General features: G+C 44.2%; 1 protein-coding gene across 2 annotated transcripts in view; it reads right to left on the bottom strand.

Moving 5' to 3' along the window:
• The window catches only part of LOC129173895 (partitioning defective 3 homolog), a 308,256-nt gene that overhangs the window by 80,455 nt on the left and 205,015 nt on the right, over positions 1-22,786 (bottom strand). For both annotated transcript variants that reach the window (XM_054765212.1, XM_054765211.1), the window contains 2 exons: positions 12,803-12,934; positions 654-965 (listed from right to left, as the gene is read on the bottom strand). In XM_054765212.1, coding sequence (XP_054621187.1) covers positions 654-965; positions 12,803-12,934 — 444 coding nt within the window. The remainder of the gene's footprint in view (positions 1-653; positions 966-12,802; positions 12,935-22,786) is intronic.

Genomic DNA, 22,786 nt, shown 5'->3' with positions numbered 1-22,786 from the left:
TGAGTTCCACTCCTACGATGGCAATGTGAGTCCAGTTTGAATTACACTTGCCTGCAATTTTCACACCCGAAAAGCATGAAGGCTAGTTTGCGTTTGCGTTCTGCACGCAATTCGTGTCCAAAAATGGTGCGCATTGGCACAAAACGACCACGCTCCCGCACAACGTATTTACACGTTGTCAAGTAGTTGGTGACTGGAAGACATTGCGTTGGGCATTATGATTAGTTATTAACAGAAAATCACAAGGAAGATCCAAGACGCTACAGAAAGGACTTGAGAATTCCCCCCTGAATCCAAGAGTTGCTGGAAAAGTTAACCCATTCATGTGAATGAGAAATGCAGAGGCACTCTTTAATACGCACCGCCCCCACCTTGTTTTCACATCGGTTGCGGTGCGTTCGCGGCGCGTTCACATTGCAATCACCGGTAGTTCACAGAAATGGTGCGTGCACACTGGCACAGTGGCACAGTGGCACAGTGGCACACGGAGTTTACGCATACTTCACACCAGGCAAAATTGCATACCACTGCAGGGACAAAGTTTATGCACGTGAAAACGAGGCTTCGCTAACAGAAGGCACGACGCTAGTGAGTCTACTGTTGCCCTGGAGCAGGTTTGCATATAAACTATGAAACATTCCTTTTCTGCTTACCTGTTAGGAGGTGCGGGGCGTCCGTTACGAGGCTTGTTGACCTGAGCGTAGATCGCCTCAAGAGGTGGGTTGTTGTTTGGAGGAGTGGAGGAAGGGTGAGGGCTCTCGGGACTCTGAGGGTGATGATAGTGGTGGTGACCGCCGTAAGGCTCCAGGCTGCTGCCGTCCACTGATGAGTCCAACGATCCGATGCCGGCGTAGGTGTGCTCTTCGTCCGAGCTCAAGGTAGCGTGGCTGATTATATCCTGGATTTCAGCATATTCCCGCTCCTTTGCTTGCTTCTCCCGGAGCTCACGCATCTTGGCCTGTATCCTGAGAAGATAACGACACGTCAGTTAATGACCTTTTCTTTAGGTCTTTTCCCACAGAGGGCCACATTGTGAAAAATGAAAGGATGCAAGGGCCACTTTGATGTTTTGTCAACCAACAGAGATATGCTAACAAGCTAAATGGAGCTTTTGTGATAAAGGGAAATGCTACTAAAAACACTTGTTTTCCATAATAATGACTTTATTCTTGTAAAATTACAGCAGTTTTTCCCATTTCTGCTGTTTTTTCCCAACTATTTGATTTCATGTTCTTCTCGGAATTATAACTTTATATCTTTGAATGTATTTTTTTCTTTTTTTCAGCATTGTTGCTAAAATGATATTTTTTTCTCATTTTACAAGTTTATGCTCTTAAAATTGCAACTTTTTTCTTATTAGAAAACAATTTTTTTCTCTTAATATTTTGACTTTACTCTGTTAAAATTTCTGCTGTTGATTTTTTTTCCCAAATATCTCAACTTTCTTCTTGTTATTTTCTTCTCCTAATATTTCGACGTTATTCCCATGTTATACATTTTCCAAGATTCCAAAAATGACAACTTTATTCAATGTTTTTGACTTATAAAATGAACACGCTACTAAAACGGCATTCCTAGACATCCTCATGCTATGACTTTATTCTTGTGAGATGATGGCTTTTTTTCTTTGCTAGATTGCAACTCTTCTCTTAAATTCCTATTTGGGCTGCTGGTGTTTTTTGTTCTTTTTCTAGTTTTCTTGTCTTTGGGAAAATCCCTGCAGGATTATTCAAATTTGAAGCTTTTCTTGAGCCACCAGGCAACCGTCCTGATCTTACTTGTCAAATTCTGTAACAAGAGGAGGTGGAAGGAAGAGAGAAAACCCCTCTACGCCACCCCCCTCTCCCCGTGATGTTCCTGTCGCTGGGACAACAGAGCCTTTCACAAGCGCTTTCCCGTCTCACAGAACGGTTCCATGTGGATGCTCGTGTGTCTGCAGCTAACAAGACGAAGCCATGAGGCTGCACGGGAGGGAGGGGGCATTGGATGAGCAGAGTGTTTGTGGGAGTTGACCTCCCACTGCAGTGACCTCGGCAGGAGCCACCAGCCTGCTCACAGGTTCCAGATGTTGCATACCCATCGTGGGGTCACACACATGCATGCTCCCTCCCACCACATCCCAATTACCTTAGGTCATAACTGACCTCTGACAGCCCCCCAAGGTGGCTGCTCACAGATGATTGACAAGTTTGGAACAGGGCTTGAAGGCCCTCCAGCCTTTGCCGGCCGTCCATGTCTGTGTATTTTAATAACAGTAATCACATTTCAAACAATCACCATTTTTCAGTGACGGATTAACCCAATTCCCACATCCTACCCACAGACGGACTTATTTATTTCTAGCCATCCCAAATCCCATTTTCTCAGCATTATCTACGGAATGAGATTTTGATGGAGGCCTGATGTGATGTCGCATGATGCGCGGCCGTCTGCAGAGCCTCGAAACAGGTCTGGTGTATTTGTACATGACCACGGTGCAGGTACAGCATGGAAACGACTCACTGACAGCACACGGCGCGTCTGTCCTTTATCGGCAAGTCTCAACGGAGGGAAAACACTAATTCCAAAAATCCTTTTCACCTGCCATCTGGCTGAGGCGATGTCAGATCTCTGCCAGGAAGGACTGGAAAATGATGTTAGCAGAGGTTCACAGAAGTCCGCTGGGATCCCAGCCCCAACCCTCAGGCGTTTTACGAACTAATCAGATTCATAAAAATGACAATATTGACATTTGGAATGAGATAATGGCCTTTCTGGACTGGTGACACAAAGCTAAAATCAGGAGACTTCCCTGCAGAGAATACTCTTACAGTACTTCAGTAAAAGGGTACTAACACGTAAATAGATGCTGTCATTGTCAGTTGTCTTCGACATATAGTAGACATGAACGATATCCTTCTTTTCAAACCGATACGTGCTGCTTCTCGAGACCGATATGATACCAACCGTAAGTGTAGTTAGTGCACACCTGGAGGTAAGAAGGATTCGAACTAATTAGGACTGTTGATTAGTCCTAATGAACAATGATGACATCATGACTATCAGGACACCAGAGTATAGAGGGGGAGGAGCCACCTGCTGCGGCCCAATGAAGTGTGCTCCATTCGGATACGCTTCGAGTAGCCGCTGTGACGCCACGGAGGTCTTGGCAAACCTTTTGCACTTTTCAAACGCCGCAGCGCTGGCGTTTCAGGTGGCTGATGAGGTTTTTATCAAATCAATTTGTTGACAGTTGACAGAGATTGTCTCCAGCGTGTGAACGCTGCATTGTCTGCACGTATGCTGTGCATATTTTCATGTAATCATATGTAATGTAATCATACTGTATTCCATAATATCACAAATCAGTGTTGAGGCGAGGCATTCAGGTGTTGGTTTTACCAGAATGATAAACGGTACAACGTGTCCTCTCCTTGAAGTGCATTCTTCCCCCAACGTCACCTGTTTTTCCGAACATTCATTGGGTGTTTGTGTAGTAAACATCCACCCTTGACACGTTGTTATTTCAAAGTATGCTCGTCCCTCGTTAAAAGCGGTTAGCTGGAATTTCCGCGATATGGGATTCAATGTTAATAAATGAAATATTTTGATATATAAAGCATAGAAAATCTCTTTATGACTTTCTAAATAGGGGTTTGAACATTATTGGAGCCCTGCAGACATGAAATAAAACACCTATAGTCACATTTACTCTATTATTTTGTTTACACCACATTGCGCAACACTTAAGCTGCAGGAACTTGAGACGTCCGCAAGGTAGCAAGCTAGCGAGCTAACCGGGTAGCCTCGAATTTATTTCTTCTAAACTTAAGAAGCCAGAAACGTACCACTTCCACACGCAATGGGAGGATAACTTTGGGAGGATGACTAACCTGTGGGACATGTCATGGCTGACTTCATGCAGTGTTAAGGTAATGTCATGTAAGCTAATGTCCCAGTGTTTGGTGTCATTACTGCCACCTAGTGACCACAATACTACATATCACTTGTATTGCAATATGCTGTGACTAATACTAGACCATAGTTTACCACCAAACAGCCATCAAACACGATAGCGAGGCAGCAATCCTTGAATCGCGATGTTGCATCCCTCGCCACTTCGAGCTTCAAATTTAGCTTAATCAATCTTTGCTGTTTTGTGTTGAATATAGCCCATGATTAGTATATACTGTATATCTGGTATATACGCTTTAAAGATCAGATAAATGAAGTCAAATACAAATACAAGGCATTCAGAAAATGCCTTCAAAGACGGTGTGATGAGATGTAGTATTCTACACCGGCCACTAGGTGCCACTAATGTTACATTGATGAGACAATAGCCACCGCAGGAAGTACAGTACAGAACAGATCGTAAAAAAGGAGCTCTCCCAATGCTAACATGTGTGAGTCTATATTATGTCTTATTATGTCGGCTATATTGCGTAATAGGAGTATTATTTCACATCTAGAGGGCTCTAATGTTAAAAAAAGAACATGTTTAGAAGGTTGTAAAAAGGTTTTCTATGATCTAACTACAAAAATATTCCATTTATAACTAACAAAGACTGCTTTGAACCAATGATCTGCAATAAATAAGAGCTTAGTGTAAAAAATATTAATAATGACCAGCAATTTAAAGTCTCCAATTAAACTTCAGTACTTTTTGGACTCTGGAAGGGATCATGAGGACTACAGGGAGACCATGCAAACTCCACACCTGAGTTGACTCCAACCACAAGCACCACCTGAATTCAACCAAATCATGAGCTATAAAATATACATTGGCTGTACGTGCGCTTACACACGTACTTGTTAACGTATACCAGCCACCTAACTTTGTTGTTCTTGGCCAGACTGCAATAGCGCCCAGTTTGCCAACTGTTCCCACGTTCTCCTCAAACAACGGGCACAGTCGCACCACACGGTACTCCATCGGGCAGCTCATGGTTCAGCACGTCAACACCAAACACACGTAGTGTTGTTATTACAAACAAAAGTGACATACAAGACATTGGAGGACACCACTGATGTGTGCCATAGTTGCATAGTTGTGTTTGCTTTTAGTTCGTCGTGCAGTTTGTTGTGTTTTGCTCTGCACTCCGCATTTGTTTGACACAGAGTTGCGCGACAATGGCATTTCCTCTTGGCGGGCAGAGAGTCTAGACGGCGTAATGATGAGCCTTTTGGGGCAGGCAGAGTTCAAGCACTAAACCGCAACGTCAAGACAATCATGAGTCAACACGATGATATACAGTAGATGCTATTATTTCTACCAGTGACATTTAGCGCTTGACTTCCTACCTTGGCCTTTGCTGCTTGTGATTGAGTTTACAAAACACAACTGAAACACCTGACGAGTTTCGGAGTTTGAGTGAACCAACTTTATGAGTAGACTACAACAATCCCTCGTTTATCGCGCTTAAGTAGAATCTCTTACTTATCAAACACAATATTTTGGTAGTTAGAGCATAAACACCTTGTAAATATCATTTTTAACATTATTAGAGCTCTCTAGACACAAAATAACACCCCTACTGTCACCTTTACACTCCTTTTACCCAACATGGTAGACACAATAAGAGAAAATAAGACATAAATAAGACTCGGACTCGTGTGTGTGTGTGTTGCTGGAAATGTGTTCCGGTGGCACAGACAGGAAGTGACGTCCAGGGTTGACTTTTAGCTTGGCGTGGGTTACGGCCGCAACAGTAGCCCGTGTTGGGGATTATTGTTGTGAGATCATTGAAAGCTGCAATAAAAGCCTGCTGTTCTGGCGGCAATCAAGTCTGGTGCTTGTGTGTCTCACCCAACATTACAGTAACATCAGTGACACCTAGTGGCCAGTGTGGAATACTACACGTCTCTGAATGCATCTTATTTGTAGTTTACTTCATTTTGCTATTTTTATGGTTAAAAATGCTTCATTTAGGCAAAAATATGCACTAACATATAAAAATATGGACTAATAATAGGCTGTATTCAACCACAAAACATGATTTATTAATATATGTTTGAAAGATCGGGATTGAATGAAGCTGTGAAATTCCAAGCAGGAAGTGGCAAGAGATGAATCTTTTTTTATTTCGTAAAAAAGGTAATATAATGTGATATATATTTGAAGCAAAAGCTTTGTGTTCTTCGTTTGCAATATCAGTATTTTAGCTTATTCTCGTTACATTACGCCTTTGACTTCCTGTTTCTCATTTTAGAAAAGCCACGGAGATGCTTTTATAGCACTTGGTCACAGTTTAGTTCCCCCACGACTCTGGTTAGCTTGTTAGCTAGCTAGAAGGTGAGTGTTGCAGCTGGAACTCATCCAAGTGCGACAACAGTCGCTCTAGCGAAAATCGGAGGAGGCGGCGTTTGCCGAGTTGGGCTGCCCCCCCTCTGAATGACTGCAATGCACACAGTAAATACTTGTTTTACAATCCGACCAATCACAGCCTGCACAGAGACTCATGGCTTCGTGACGCTCCAGGGTTAGCCAGGATGTATTCAAGCGTCAAAATGCACGCCGTGCACAAAAAAATGTGTGCACATTGTTGAGGAAAATGCGAAACATGGCTTTAATTTGTAGAAACTGTTTACATTAGACGTGCACGATAATTACCAGGCCACTATGAGGGAATTATGACGTCATACTGATACATCTGATGACATGAAAAAATGCTCCGATGAGGCGAGATGACCCGTACTGTGTGGGTGTGCAAATCAAGCGCTCCTTTTTTCTCCTGCCTGTGATATTAAAGGCCTGTCGTAACTTCCACTGAGCTCACTTGTAAACATTCACTTTCCGACGTTTCACGTGCTAGTTGTCCCAAATGCTCTGCGAGGAGGGAAAAAACCCCATTGAGCTTGCAAGCGTCACACCGACTGCTCAGAGCGTGTGCCCAAATACAGTGCACCTTGCTGGGCTACGCCAGGTGGCTCCTCCCCCTCTATACTCTGGTTGTCCTGGTAGTAGTGATGTCATCATATTTCATTAGGACTAATCAACAAATCCTAATTAGTTCCAGTCCTTCTGACCTGCAGGTGTGCGCTAACTACACTTCCATCTACATTTAAAAACGTAGATATAAAAAGTTCTTAGTTATCGGTTTGAAGGAGATACCATGCATCTCTAAACCAAAATAGCTTGCACACCTCGTACCTCTTTCAATGTTGAATCAACCAAAGGTTGTCAGGGCAGGAGACGGAGCACGACCACCCACTCCCAGACATTTATTTTGAAGGCAACACACTTAGAAGTTCTGCCTTTTCAGTATGCATTGTTCCCCGGGCGGATGAGGAAAAAAAGAACGTTGCTGCTCTATGACTTTCTCATCCGCCTTGAATGGATTTTTCTTTTCACTGCACCCTCATCAAAACATATTGCATTGTTGTGACGAGCAGAAGGAGGGTGGGTATGTGTATCTGAACCCAATCAAAGTGTGCTAAATGACTCCGTGCAGTCGTCTGTGCAGGATTGCAAACTCCCTGATAGCCCATCTCTTCTGTTGACACTCGGCCCGTCATGCTATCACGCAATCACACCACATAATTGTCCAAGTTTCAGGGCGTTCATTTGCAGCCTTGAGAAGTGCAGTAAAGTCAGCTGGGATAGGCTCCAGCTAACCCGCCACTCTAATGAGGACAAGCGATATGGAAAATGCACGTCTATGCCGTATAATCACATTCGCTAGCTGCAGGTATCAGTGCAGGTATCATCGGCATCACAATTCCCAATCAGCAAGTTCACGCTTCTTTTGAACTTGCTATGGAAATGAGACTCAAACAGGACACGGAAATAATGAGAGAGTAAGAGAAAGTGAAATGATAACACTGCTGTTACACTGCTATTGGCACACACGCACATTGATTGATGATTCGCAACCACTTTCTATGGCACTTTGTGAAGGGGTGGTGCGTGCCGCGGCCAAGAGCGACCCCAATAAAAGTTAGTCTGTAGTGGAATAGTATAGTAGCGCTGCAACTCATGCTCATTTTCTTAGTCCATTCATCTGAAGCTCGTTGCTTCGATGAATCGACCATGCGAAGCAAACATAAAGAGTTTGTGGTTTGGTCTACAAGATATCAGAAAAGATGCAAAAATGTCCATCGCTGTTCTGCAAAGTCAAAGCTGACGTGTGGGATGATCTAGTTTGGCCTAAAACACAAAGAGAAGAGGAAAAGATAACTGCTTTCATGGATGTCGAACGAAATGACAAAATATTCACATCTGGGAGGCTGAAATCAGACAATAGTTACATTTTTAAATTAAAAAATGATTAATTGAATACCAAAGTAGATGTTGGATATTGGGATAATTGATACAGCATGGATTAATCATCCATACATCAACAAACAAGTTAGGAAACTGAAAGTCAAATCAGGGTGTCTACAAGTCCAATTTGAAGGAAAAGTGCACTTTTTTTAAATTTTGCCAATCATCCACGATCCTTATGTGAGACATGGACACACGTCTTCCTCTTTTCTGTGTGTTCTAAAGATAGAAAAACAGGTAAAAAGAGGCAGGCCATAAATGGGACACATACGTAATGGGACACACCTATTCCACTTACAAAGCCTGCTATTAAAACACCTCCAGAAAGGTTTTCCAGTTTATCCACGCTGTGAGCGTGTAGTAGCATTCATGACAACATGTAATATTTACAGCATTTTGCTCATGTTAAGTATTAGCGGAACTTCCTGAGGCATTGTGAGCGAGTGTGTGGTGAAGCTAGTAGCTAGCCGGTGTGGTGTGGCAAGGTGTCACTACGCCAGTAATGTAGTTCTTGGGCGTAACAATGTTAATAACAATAATAATAACAATGTGGTTCATATGCAGCTCACATGATGGAAATGGAGCCTTGTTGGCGCTTATGGAGGTTTTTTCAGAAGGCTTTATAGGTGGAATAGGTGCGTCCCATTACATGCGTTCTTGGCTGCCTCTTTTAGCTGTTTTTATATCTTTAGAACGCACAGAAAAGAGAAAGACGTGTGTTCATGTCTCACATAAAGATTGTGGATGATAGCAAAAAAAAGGGCACTTTTCCTTTAAGACTTTTTAAAGCCCAAATTGAATACAATTTAAGAGCCATTTCACACGCGTGCTCTCCGTGCCTTTCCGTGCACCGGCTTCAACCGTGCACTTCAATTGTTCCTTCTGGAGCCACAAATCATTGAACGTCGTAACTCGGCTTTGCCTTCGCAGGCATCGGTTAAGTTCACTCCACTGTACCACATGGTGGCGCTAGCACGCACAGCACGCTAGCACGCACAGCACGCTAGCACGCACAGCACGCTAGCACGCACAGCACGCTAGCACGCACAGCACGCTAGCAGCTTGTGCTCAACACATTCTGAGCGGGCTGCACAGGTACTTTAGTTCTGTTTAGTCATTATGTTACAGCGTCCTCAAAAATCAAACCATTTAAAAGCAAAAGTGAAGTTTATGCATTTGTTTTAAAGTAAATGCATTTTAAGACCTTTCAAAATTGTGTTAAGAAATTTTACGATAAAGAATTTTAGAAATTCTAGGAGCTTAAATTAAAATTTTCGGATTTTAGACTTTTTAAAACCTCGCAGATAGCCTATAAATGGACGCTAGCCATGGTCTATTTGTCTGTCCAGAGTCAGCAAAAAGTCAAAAAGCAAAGCCGCTCGCCAGTGCTGGGAAAAGTGGAATAAAAGCAGCAGTGTTCTCTCCGGTGGTCTGGGGGGGGCAGGGATGGGCCGAGTGGTGCTGGAGTGCTGGCCACTGATTAGAAACCAAGCAGAGCCAAGCAGATAAGAGAATGGACATCATAATCAGCCCTGCCAGAGAAAGACAGAGAATGTAGTTCAGTTCAGGCGTAAAATGAAGAGGGAACCGTGTCATCTTGTCTTCTGTGTGCCCCCACTTTGCAGGGGGAACTACAGTATATGTTCAGGGCTAACGTGCAGAGATAAGGCAGACCGATAGACGCTCTAACAACACCACACATGCTCTCTTTCTCCCTGCCCCCCCCGTGGCCTTTGCACGGGTGCGGGTGACAACCGCAGAGAAGGCTGCTCTTCTAACGCAGACGAGGGCCAATCAGCCAATCAGGAGGCTAGCTTTCTCCACAGTCTTCCTAATAGGAGCCAATCAATGAGGGTGAAGCACCGCAGAGTGATGGCTGCTGGTACCGGACTGAGCAGATTTAGATCAACCCCCCCCCCGGGTTGCAGCGCTGCCTTGATGAGACAACAAAGAGTTAATCAGCTCCAGTGTGAAGAAGTAAACAAAGTAAAGCTGATGGATGGGATGATGCTTGAAATGCTTCATTCCGCCGCCTTCCATCGAGGTGTTGGAGCGTTCCTCTGAAGTTCCATTTCATTCCCTGCTTACTGCGTTAGCCCAGGCATCAGTTGGACTACATTTCTCAATACAATCATGAGATCTTGGTGTTAAAATACAGCAACTTGATGAGTTTCTCACACCAGGATGCATCCAGGTGTCATGTCATCTGTTAAACGTGACTTCTTTCAGAATCCACCATCTTCTGCTGCTTGTCCGAGCTTGGTTTGCACATGCAGCAGCCTCAGCAGGGAAGCCCAGCCTTCCCTCTCCCCGGCCACTTTGTCCAGCTCCCCCCGGCAGTCTCTCCAAAGTGTCCTGGGTCTTCCCCGAGGCCCCCTGCTGGTCGGATGTGTGCTGAACACCTCCCTGGGGATGCGTCCGGGTGGGATCCTGACCAGATGCCCGAGCCACCTCATCTGGCTCCTCTCGGCGGTTCTACTGTGAGTATTTCCCGGATCTCCTGGCCAGTGCTTCTCAGCTTGTCTCTAAGGGCGACCAGCCACCCTACGGAGAAAAGTCATTTTGTCCGCTAGCACCCAACATCTCTTCATGATCGTATATCGACCAGTAAATTGAGAGCTTTGCTTAACATTAGCCTTGCTTATATTCTTCCAGAATATTCTCACATTTATTAAACAGGTTTTTCTTGTATCGCTATACCTAATAATGTGACTGATGTCAGCTTGCGTAGCTTTAGTTTGTGTGCTTGCTGGTGTGAACTCCGCCCCCTCCCTGTGGTTTGGTCTTCTTCCCCTGTGAATTGAATTCATGTACGACGCCTCCACCAGAAATACTTCTAAATGTCTTCACTTGCAGTCCAGTGCAACTTAAATATGTTGTTTTCTAATTCTTCATGACACATTTTTTGACTGATGCTTTTTACTCCAATTCGGGTATAAAGATATCCTTCATCACGACCTCTGCCTCTTCAGGACACCGAAGTGTGATGGATTCCATACAACGCACATCCCTTTTTATGAAGCTTTGGTTTTGCAAACGTGATACTGCATATGTGCTTTCTGGATAGCAGTTTTCAATAAAGTACCAGCTGAAGCTCGCCGAGATGTGTTGCAGGCCAAACGCTACCAAGGTCACAGTTGTGTCGCACTACAAAAGAAAACGATTGAGTTAACTCGTTGGTGTTCCGTTTGGAACACAAAAGTTCATTTCAAAAGTGTCAGCTTGATTTCATCACGGCTGATAAACCGGGAGTTAGGCTGTGGCGTATTTTTCCGGCCGCGCTGACCCAGCTGGTGAGTTTGGAATCACTCTCAGGGCTCCGGAAAAACAAATCTTAGACTTGAACTATTTAACGAGAAAATTCTGGGCCGTCACCCAGCTCAACCCGAATATTTTGAATACGGTCCTGAGCTTCAGCGGGTTTATTATTACCCACCCTGATTTCCCTCAGGATCCCCTTTCCATTAACCGAGGGACAATCCGGGCTCGGCTGAGTGATAGGATTTGGGAGCAGGTACAAAAGAATTGAAGAATTGGGTGTGCCTCGTGCAGAGGGAGCTGGGACCGGAGCTCATGCAGAACGGACTGGGAATGAGAATGTGCTGCGAGACAAAGAACTGTGTGACAGCGGTGAAAGGATTCCAATATTGTGTGTACATTTTAGGGGAGGGAATTGCACTTATCTCCAGCGCTGTGTGTGTCTGTGTTGATTTTGCTGCTTAGCATGACAGTCGTTTTGGGAGCCACTCAAAGGGGGGGCGGCTCTGGATGGAGAGCCGGGCCTGCCGATCCCCAGGGTGCACTGAGGAAAATGTGTCGGGCCCTCAGCCAGGAGGGGGTTGCACTTGCGGCAGGGAGGACCATCTCTGCATGTCGGAGCCAAATACCAGAGAGAAAAGGACTGCAGAGCTTTCTGAGCAGGGCCTCCAGATGTTCCATTCAGCAAAGAAGACAGACTACGTGAGGTGCGTGTGTGTGTGTGTGTGTGTGTGTGTGTGCTGCATTTCGACAGCCATCCCTTCTCTTCAGTTGCAGAAAGCGGGAGCGATATCAAGCCCTATTGTTTCTATTCAATTAGCTGTCATTACCAGCGGCTGTTTGATCGCCGAGTTCATTTAGCGGGTGGAGAACAATGAGGCGGCAAGCTGTCTTTTCATTCAGCCTGCACTAATATTCTTCCCCCTGCTCCAGAGAATCCAACAGGGCACGTCCACAAGAGATGAGGCTGGCCATGCGGACCCGATGTCCTCTTAACATGAAAGACAAGGCAAAGACGGGCTGCAAATAAAGCGGCAGTTATGATTTACACTTTAACGGAATCACGGACGGAATCACGTAATTAGCCAATAAAACCAAATTTACTGTTAAACGTAACATAACGTGACAGAACTGATGTCATCTTGAGTAGAAGGAACGTTTGTGTGGGGAAGTAGTTCCCCGGCGGACCACTCAACTGAGGCGGAATCCATCAGTGACACTGAGCCACCACCTTGTACGTTTTCCTGTTGGACTGAATTGTTTTGACTTTTAAGGAAGCGAGTCCTCTCCCTGACTCACCTCTCTTGTTCAAGCCTCATCCGCTGGGTCTCCTCCTCAGACGCCTGCACGTCTTCAGCTTTAGATCTACTGGAGGCCTTCCTCTCCACTCGGCTGTCTCCCGGCTGCTCGTTACTGCGACTCTTCCCAAACCTGAGCAAAAGAGAGCGGCAGATGTTTCTAATTCTGTGATTTTACAACGCCATCCGTCACCTCGTCCTCCGTCCGGGATAATCCGGGTTAAAATGCTTAGAAAGGAAATGAAAGTGTCAAACTGTCACAGTCTTCAGGTCTCCTTCATGTGAGCACAGTCTAGCCTGCCTTGTCACACGACGCAATCCAAAAATGTTTAGCATTTTAAACCATCACTTCAGGAAGTTAAAATAGTAAAAACCCTCCAGCATCCTGTCACCTTCCTGAGAGTTGATAAACAACGATGACAGCCGAGTATGACGGCAGCACACCGGGATAGCCGGGGGGGATGCAACTTTTGTTGCAAACTTTTGCATTTGAATCACAGCAGTTCCACGCGAGTGGCGCCAAATCCACGGCGGCTTTACGGGGAACGAATTCCTCAAGTCAACCGAGCTCGGTGCGGCGAGAACGAAGGGCAGGAGACGTGCAAAGACGAGGTTCGGACAACAGAAGCATGCGTGGATGATTATGCTGTGATGATTATTCATTGGCTGACACGTCGTACGTGTACGAGGTGATTCCAACTTTACACGTCCACTATGAATGTCAGAGTGGACAAACTCATGCGACACAACCAGTCGCAATGTCCGTTCGTTAAAAATGGCAGAATATGATATGCAGATCGGCAGAGTTTTCAACTCTACTTTCTGGAGCTTCTATGCATCAGCATCGGCAGGGCTCCCGGGGGGGCTGGGAGGTAGGACTTTGGCCCAAAAATCACATATATATATATATATATGCTGTATTTTCTAGAGTATAAGTCACTTGTTTTATAGTTTGGCTGGTCCTGCGATCTACAGTGGAGCAGACTCAACATATGCAGTATATATAATTGAACATGCGCTGCCATTGTTTTTTTGGCGGCACCTGGTGGCCACAATAATTCATTGAGTTATGCGTGTTGTAACGCGGTTAGGTACATAAATTGAGTAATACAGAGCATACCGGACACCTGATTACAGAACATTTTCTAACAGGAGACTATTTGTCTGTAAGTAATGTGCAACTATAATGACATTTTATGTCGACTGAAGTCCATACACACTTGCATAGATTTTAGTTTGTAATTATTGACCAAACGGAATGTTTTCAACAGTCCCGGAGTTCAGGAAATAGGAAGAGGAGAACTCTCACAGCCTGCTGGAGTTTATTTTTACCTTCCCTCTTAGCTGGGTTTTATCTGACAGCTTGAAAACTTTCCTGGAAGCTGAAAAAAGGGCTGAATTTGGGCCTTAGGGTGTGAATGTATTCATGAATTGGGAGAACGCTTCCCTCACGGAGTTTAGCATTCTACGTTAGAGGAACATCAGGATGTGAAAATCTCTCCTCTCTGGGAGTGGCTGCTTCGGATGAGTCATTTTTTAAAAAGTTCTGCAGCCTTGACGGGAGAGTTTGTGGTTACGCTCAAGAGAGGTCGATACGAGAATGTTTGGTGTCGTTTCCCCAGCCTGCATACATTACCTAATTAATTAATCAACAAATAGCCCCAGTAAGGCGTATGAGTGAGTAATTCCATCATTTATCACGAGCGCAGGTGACAGCTTTCATCTCGTGAAATCAAGCAGTTTTAGCGACTTCAAAAACCCCCAAAACACAACACCCACTTCCATCTTCTCAATCAACCTCAGCGCACTGAGGGATTAGCTACTGTCAAGCACACTGACATGTTAGACAGAACCAGGGCGTCGCCAGCAACAGGATGAAATGCTATCTCGCCATCTCCCCCTTGCTGGCGTCTTAAAAAAGTCAAAGACGAGCTCTGTGGTGTGTAGCCGCACAGCATCCGCTTGTCATTTAAAAACAACAACAAAAAGGCAGACGAAGCAAATGAAAAGATTTGGGTTAATCAGTGCCAGGAGGAAAGACACAGCTCAGTCATTTCTTGGACAAAGCGTGTTGGCACCTTCGCATTAATCAAGCAGTCGCCAGCAAAGTTGACAAGGCCTGATAATAACGTATTGATTGGGAGCAATACATTGCTGGAATGACAATAGTGTCTTTCAACCTAACGGCAGGGGCACGCCGCGACTCTCCAAGCTACGTTTGTCACTAACAAGATACATTTGTGATATCCTGTGTGTTAGAATGCTGTATTCTTGTTCTACATGAGGTGGCTGTGGTCTTAACTCATCCCTGGTTCCATTATCGGGCCACGCATAAATCTCGTCAAAGGTCAGGCACAAAAACTCCAAGAGATCTTTTGAATTTCTCATGTCACGACTTCACAAGTTCATGCACGCCGAGCGCCTGCCCTCGCCTCTGACGGGCAGCTGTTTCGTGGACAAAGCCCAGTTCGACAGCAGCTTCTGCGATATTCATCCACGTAGATTAGAGTGGATCCCAGCACATTCACTATTCAGCATTTGCAACCCCGCAAATTAGTCGATTTTTCATGAAAACATTCTTTTTTTTACTTTTGGGAGAACCCGCCTTGACATCCAGCTTGGTGTGTACATCCTTCCTCCGGCATCACAGACCAGCAGCAGCCCTTCAACACCCCAGCGTCCCTCGCTATATCACAGTTTGAATATCGCTCCCTCACTCTATCGCGTTTTTTCCAAAAATAATGAATTAATAAATGATGGCTGCTTCGTGGCCTATGATTTAAAAAAAAGGTTCTCCTCTCATTCCATGTGGAAGTGGTATGTTGAAGTATGGTTTGTTTAAGTAAATTGCAGAGGCTAACTAGTTAGCTCGGTAGATTGCTATGCTCGTGGCGGCCATCTCTTTTGTCCCTGCAGTGATCCCGTAGCCTGTGCAATGTGATGGAAACAAAAAAACGTGACTATTGGTGTGTTGTTAATACTGAATCTAGCTTCACTTATCGCAATCCGGTCTGGAACCAATAAACCGTGATAAACGAGGGACGACTGTACTGTCACTTCCCTGCATGTCAATCAAAAACCACAATTGACATATTTTGCGTTAGACGTCGCTAGACTGTGTCGGTGTCCCAAAGTGCCTGGAAATGCGTGGCTTTGCAGAGTGAGAGCAAACAATATTCTTATTAATCTGCAAAAGTAGACCTCATCTTGTTCACGTTACATTTAGTTGAAAAAGCTTCATCAACAAGAAAACCATACGTCCTTATTACCCACAAATAAATAGACCATTTGCGTCCTCATAATGCACTGATCTGCTATTCTGCTCGTGCCTAACTGGCCGCGGCGCTGTTTAATGATCCGTTCTTAAGCATCTATCTCACTGAGGCAAACAGCAGTCAACTGAAAGTGATGAATGCACGCATGCAGGGTTTTTTTCCCCTCAAAAGACAATGAAAAAAGTGAGGAAGGCGCACCTGGATGGAAAGATATGGATAAGGCGCACATTTGATCAATGAGATAGTGGAAGAGTGGATGCAGATAGGCATGGAGAACATCTACGCCTTATAGGAGTCCCCATGCTATTCATCACTGGCTGCCCTGATAATGTCTGAACGGTGATCAAACCTCATTTGGATGGTTTGCAATCTTGCACGTGTCACTCACACTGAGCAGATTGTACACTTTGATAGCCGCTGACGTGATGAAACACCAGGAATGTAATAGCAGCGTTCCATTTACGCGTCACGGCTCACAGATGTCAACTGACAGCCGCCCATGAAATAAATATCCTTCAAATATACTGTAGTCACACATTAGCTTGATTTCTGGGCTACGCACTGAAGCGCTGCGCTCTCACTGGGGAGTCGGTGGACGGTTCCTCCACTCCATACATCACAGGGAAGAGAAGGGTTTAGAAGTGATGGTAGATGCCTCATGCATCATTGCCATTGAGTTAAAGGGCGATGATACTTCAAGGGGGGAACACAACGGGGGGGAATGAGCCTCAGTAAGAGTTTGCATAAAAGTGAAGGAAAACCTTCATGCAAATCCAATCCTACGAGCCTGTTTGACCATAAAAACGGTTTCATCTCAGGAAAACATTGACAAAAAGCTGATTTCTTGATGGCATGTTCAAGTACATGTCTTTTCCTGGTGGTAATGCTTTCAAGAAGATGATGTAGATGAGAAGCTTCTCGAGCTCGAACTTAAAATCCCGTGCAATGTTCTAGTTAGACTCCACTCTGCCACTCAAACGGTTCCATCTAAGAAATCATTTAGGACGGTTCCAGACTCAACCACCATCATTATGTTTCCATGAAGTAGCGTTCCTGATTTATAAAGCAAGTATGTTGTAGTTAGAGCATATCAATGAGACTAAATAAGGTTTTTAACATTAGAGCCCGCGAGACATGAAATAACACCCCTATAGTCACCATTCCACTCCTATTAGCCAATACAGTAGACATAATAAGACATGTAAGACATAAATGTGACATAATAAAGAAACACACACACACACACACTTGGCCAACAAGAGTCTTCAATAAAGACACAAGTGATGTCAAATGTTCATCTATCCACTTCAGTTAACAATTACAGTATATTCATTTTGCATCATTTTCTGCATGTAAAACTCCAATTATTCTCCATAAAAATGTGTTTTGTATGAATATGTTTGTGTGACTGGAAATGATGAATTGGATTTACATGATTTCTTATGGAAAATGGATTCAGTTTTCGGCTGACCTTGGAATGCATTAATAATGACAACTAGGGGTGCACGATAATCATCGGGCGCCAAATAAATCCAATAAAATAAGTCCCTATATCCGATAACATTAAAAATAGCTCCGTTACCTGATAATTGAAAAAAAAAAAAAAAAAAAAAACGCTCCAATGAGGCAACATTGCCCGTGCTGTGCGGGTGAGCAAATCGAGCGCTCCTTTTTCCTCCTGCCTGTGACGTAACAGCCGGTCGTAACTTCCCCTGAGCTCGCTTGGAAACAAACATTGACTTTCTGAAGAAGACGTTGTGCGTGCTCGTTGTACCAAATGCTCCGCGATGACGGGGAAAAAAAATAAAACAATGAGCACACGAAAAACCTCATCAGCCACCTGAAACGCCAGCGGCGTGGCGTTTTGAAAAGTGCAAAAGGTTTGCCAGAGACCCCCGTGGCAGCACACCGCTCCTCGGAGCGTGTGGCCGAATACAGTGCACCTTGCTGGGCCACAGCTTGTGGCTCCTCCCCCTCTGTACTCGGGTTCTCCTGATAGCAGTCATGTGGTTGCAGTGATGTCATGATGTCTGAACGGGTACAATTGGTCAAGTCCTAATTTGTTCCAGTCCTTCTTACCTTTAGGTGTGCACAAGCTACACGTAATCTAAATAAAAAAGTAGATATAAAAAAGTTATTGGCTATTTGTGCCATGTTGGTCTTGAGACACAGAAAGTTATCGGTATCGTTTTGAAAATTGATATCGTAGAGCACATAATGATTCTCGTCACATTAACTGGCTTTACATGATATGTAATGAGCAAAAGTATACGGACACACTGGAGTGAAAGATGGAGGTTTCTCCTTACCTCGGCATCACAAAACAAAAGACGTGGGAGCGGGCGTGCAGCCACAGGACATGGCTTCTGACGCTCTGTCAGTGATCCAGCTGCCAAACCAAATATTGGGTTTGTTGTCAGGACTGCTGACAGTCAAATTATGAAAACCAAAGCAAAACGCTTTGTCAGCCATTCATGTTGAACGCCTGACTTCATTCATCTGGACACCTTGAAGCTCAATCTACTTCATGGCAGCTTTCATCACATTAGCTCCTGAATATTTCACCTTATTCCGGGTTGAAAAAGGAATGTGGGGGGGGTCATCTATCAGTATGAGTAAGTGACAAGAAGATCATTTCAAGGGCAGCCAGGGAAGAATCAGTTTGGTTTCTGCTTGGCCAACCTGAAAGGTAATCCCGATCTTCCGGGCCGCAGCGTCGACATGCATTTCAGGCGTCTGCTGCAGTCAAGGGTGGAAAACTACACTGAATTCTTCATACACGTTTCAACTTCTACTTTCCACTGACTTTTTCATTGAAACTGTCAGACAAGAATTCATTTAATAAACATGTTTCCTTCTGCAGCTGGAGCTTGCGTTGGTGTAAAACTGCACTGAGATGTGCTCGCTTCATGTGGCTGCTGTACAAGAACAAACAAAAACAAACCAAAAGCAGCCTGCATGTCAATAAATGTCAACCAATGGTGTCTGGTTTGTTGGGTTGTTTTGCCGGATAAGAGAGAAATATTATCCAGTCATCCCTCGTTTACCGCTGGTAATCGGTTCTGGTTAATTTCCGTCAACTAGGAATCCTTACTGATAAAGTATTTTGGTAGTTAGAGCATACAAAACCTGTTTGCAACCTTCTAATTTTGGTTTTAACACTATTAGAGCAATAAGATTAATCGTGACCTATTACCCAATACAGTAGACATAAAAGAAAATGCCTTATTTGTATTTGAATTCATGTAACCATTTTTAAGCCTGAAATAGCTTCATTTGGGCCAAAAATACACAAATTGTGCTTAAAGGAAAAGCACAATCCTCATGTGAGACATGACCATGCGTGTCACCCTCTTTTCTGTGAGTTCTAAAGATATAAAAACAGGCAAAAAGAGGCAGGAAATTAATGCACCTAATGGGACACACCTATTCCGCCTAGAAAGGCTGCTATTAGAACACGTCCAAGAAGCTCCAACAAGGTTTAGTGGTTTTCTATCCATGCTGTGAGTGTGTAGTAACAGCTACATTCATCATAACATGGAATACTTCCTTCCTGGGTGCATTGATGTCACATAGCAACATAGAAAGGAACGCTACACCTAGCATCAAAAACAAAAACACAGCAGCAGTGGCGGCAGCTCCAATATGTAGCGTTACCTTTGGCTAGCGTGTGGTGAAGCTAGTAGCTAGCTGGCTAGTAGCTAGCCGGTGCCAGTAACGTAGTTCTTGGGCGTAACAATGTCAATAACAACAACAATAACAATAACAATGTGGTTCATATGCAGCTCACTTGATGGAAATGGAGCCTTTTTGATGCTTTTTGGAGTTTTTTTCAAAGGCTTTAAACGCGGAGTAGTGTGCATTCCTAGCTGCCTCTTTTTACCTGTTTTTATATCTTTGGAATTCACAGAAAAGAGAAAGACGAGTGTTCACGTCTCACATCAGGACAGTGGCTGATGGACAAAATTCCTTTAATTATGCAGACTAATCTTAGACCGTATTCAACCATGAAACTGTGATGAATTATTATTTCATAGATTTTGAAAAACAGTGATAGAGTGAAGCCCTGTAATTTAAAGCAGGAAGTGGCGAAGGCCGACTGTAGCCAGCTTTGATAGGAGAACATGGCGGATGATGACCTGCTGTTTGGAGGAAAGCTGGCTAAATAGCGTTCTGTAATGGTCGGAACACAGTAGGGTGGCATATATGAAGGAGGGAGAACGGGATTCCAAATGCTTCATGCCGAGTGGGAAAACAGCATGTAGTGCATCATGGAGGCATGACATGCATTTATTCATGATCAGGCCGTGCGTTAGGAGAAGGACGGCGCTGCAGGCAAAATGGTGGATTTTGCTGAGAAATGTCTTCAACGTCAGCCAGCCGAGAACGTTTGAGACTTTGGGGACGTGTTCCATTTCAGTGGCCCTCCATGTGGTCTTTTTGTCTGCACCGGTCATGAATACAAACAACGCTTGACATGTGGAGGATGTCATTTCAACTCACATTCTTGTATTTAAAGTCTTTTTCTCTCACGCCTTCCAGCTGCTTGGGAGATCGTTGGATGGAAATGCATGGAGGCAAATACACTCTATGCATTTCTTTGGACGAACAGCTCTCATCATTTAGGGACATGAGAGAGGCAAACTATTGGAAACAGCTATCAGTATGATGCATTGGAGCCCCCCAACACTGCATATTACAACAGCAATGATCAACAAAGCATTATGATGTCGCAACATCGTCAATCAAAAGCCATCAATCAAGGCAGGCGAAGACGAATGTCGATATTGTGATTACAGTAAATCCTAGCAGCAAAGCGTTATCAGACAATATTGGTTCATATGGGAATCAGTTTGTTTGCCAATAATGATATCGGCGCCTGAGGGATGGCTGATCCAGCCGGCTCAATATGTCCACGCTCAGGAATTATTTCCAAGCTCCGCCTCCAGATTGTAAATACGCAATGCGCTCTGCGAGGGGGGATTAAGTAAGTACTCTGTCTTCAATACATGAATCCCTTGTTTGTAGCAGTTAATTGGTTCCAGAACCAAAAATGTACCGCCAAAAATGTACCGCTTCCACACGAGATGGGAGGAGAAGTTTTTTTCACTCTTTCATGTGGGACATGCCATGGCTGACTTCATGACTTCATGCAGTGTAAAGGTAATGTCATGTAAAGCTGATGTCTCAGTGTTTTCTATCATTACTGTTGCCTAGCGACCACGATACTACCTATCACTCGTATCCGACTATCTACCACAACAGCAGTCATTTATTAATTGTCTGAAAAACCACAATACAGCAAGGGAGCGATAATCAAACCGTGATATTGCGAGAGACGACTGTACTTCTAATTTAACATCACACCCCAGGAAGAACCACTGCGGTACATGCAGCTAGCGTACCTACAGCAAAATCATAAGCGACGGGAGATGTGCTGAATCAGCCCAGTTCATAATTTGACGGATGCATTAGTCCAGAGTTTCACACTTTGCACTTTGTTCTCATACAGACGTTTGTGCCACATAGAAACGTGCATTATTTAAACACATGATTATTAGTGTGTAACCTGTCGTATTGACATATTTTAGTTGAATATTGGTTGTGATTTTTTTTTAAATGACTATTTGGTTGAGACAAAATGTGCAAAATAAACAAGCATTTTTTCTACGACTTAAACTGCATATTGCAGTATTTATCTTCTTTTGCACAAAACAGTGTTTACTTGTCAAATGTATTTTGGGGGGTTCTGGGACCCCATGGCATTTCTTATTTCATGACATATTTGACATTGGTTACATGAATGAAAACACTTATGTTCTTGATGCAATAAAATCACACACAAGGTGGTTTGTGTGGTCTTCATGCGTGTGCTTGTACGTCTGTTGTGTGTTGTAAAGAGCCTGCCCTGCGCAACACAAAAAGATGAGGCTGACTTCAGCGTAATTGCCTTTAATGTTTGTCATGAATCATAGCTGTGTGCGCACAGATGCGTGTGTTTTTTTGTGTGTCGGCTATGAGGGACATTTCAAATCCATGACACCCCCCTGATTAAAGCCTCTCATTACAACACAAATAAACAGTCCGAATGGATTCATACGTCCATTTGTTATGATGTGCGAGCACAGTGATGGAGGAGGGATTCATAGAGAAACACTTGAGCTGAGAGGGTCTCACTGAGATTGTGCGCTGGCACCTTGATGAGCAATGTACACTATGCAGATGCACACTACAAAGGACACTGAACTGGAGATCCTTGATTAGTGCTTAAAGATGTAAAAACAGGGATGAGGCTAGTTGGGGGAGGGGTCAGAGCTAAGGCTCCTTAGTTGAGGCGCTGCAGTCGACGCCTCAGTCTGTGACCCAGATACCGCACGGCCCACTGCATTCCTAATGGTCCATTTTGATCACTGACACTCTCGTTATCCTCAGCCCGGCTGCTGCCGCTCGTCTCGAGCACAGAAAATCGGGATTCAGCAAACACAGCAACCAAAGCACAGTATGTTCAGCTCTTTGGAACGAGGGTTTGCGAGACAGTGAGTGGAAAAGGGAAGCTTTCTACGTGTGCATTGTAGTGTCATTACTGCAGCAATGTTGGCTGCGGTATTCCTAGCTGACAATTCCAACACAATCTCTCAAGTCAGATGTACATGACAGCAACGCACCTCACAACGAGTCAGTCAGGCCCAGCTGGTGTAATGGTACAGTTG

Source organism: Dunckerocampus dactyliophorus, chromosome 21 (genome assembly GCF_027744805.1).
Source record: "Dunckerocampus dactyliophorus isolate RoL2022-P2 chromosome 21, RoL_Ddac_1.1, whole genome shotgun sequence".
NCBI classification, from domain to species: domain Eukaryota; kingdom Metazoa; phylum Chordata; class Actinopteri; order Syngnathiformes; family Syngnathidae; genus Dunckerocampus; species Dunckerocampus dactyliophorus.
Note: the sequence above shows the minus strand (reverse complement) of the source record. Positions and strands in the feature narration are given on the sequence as shown.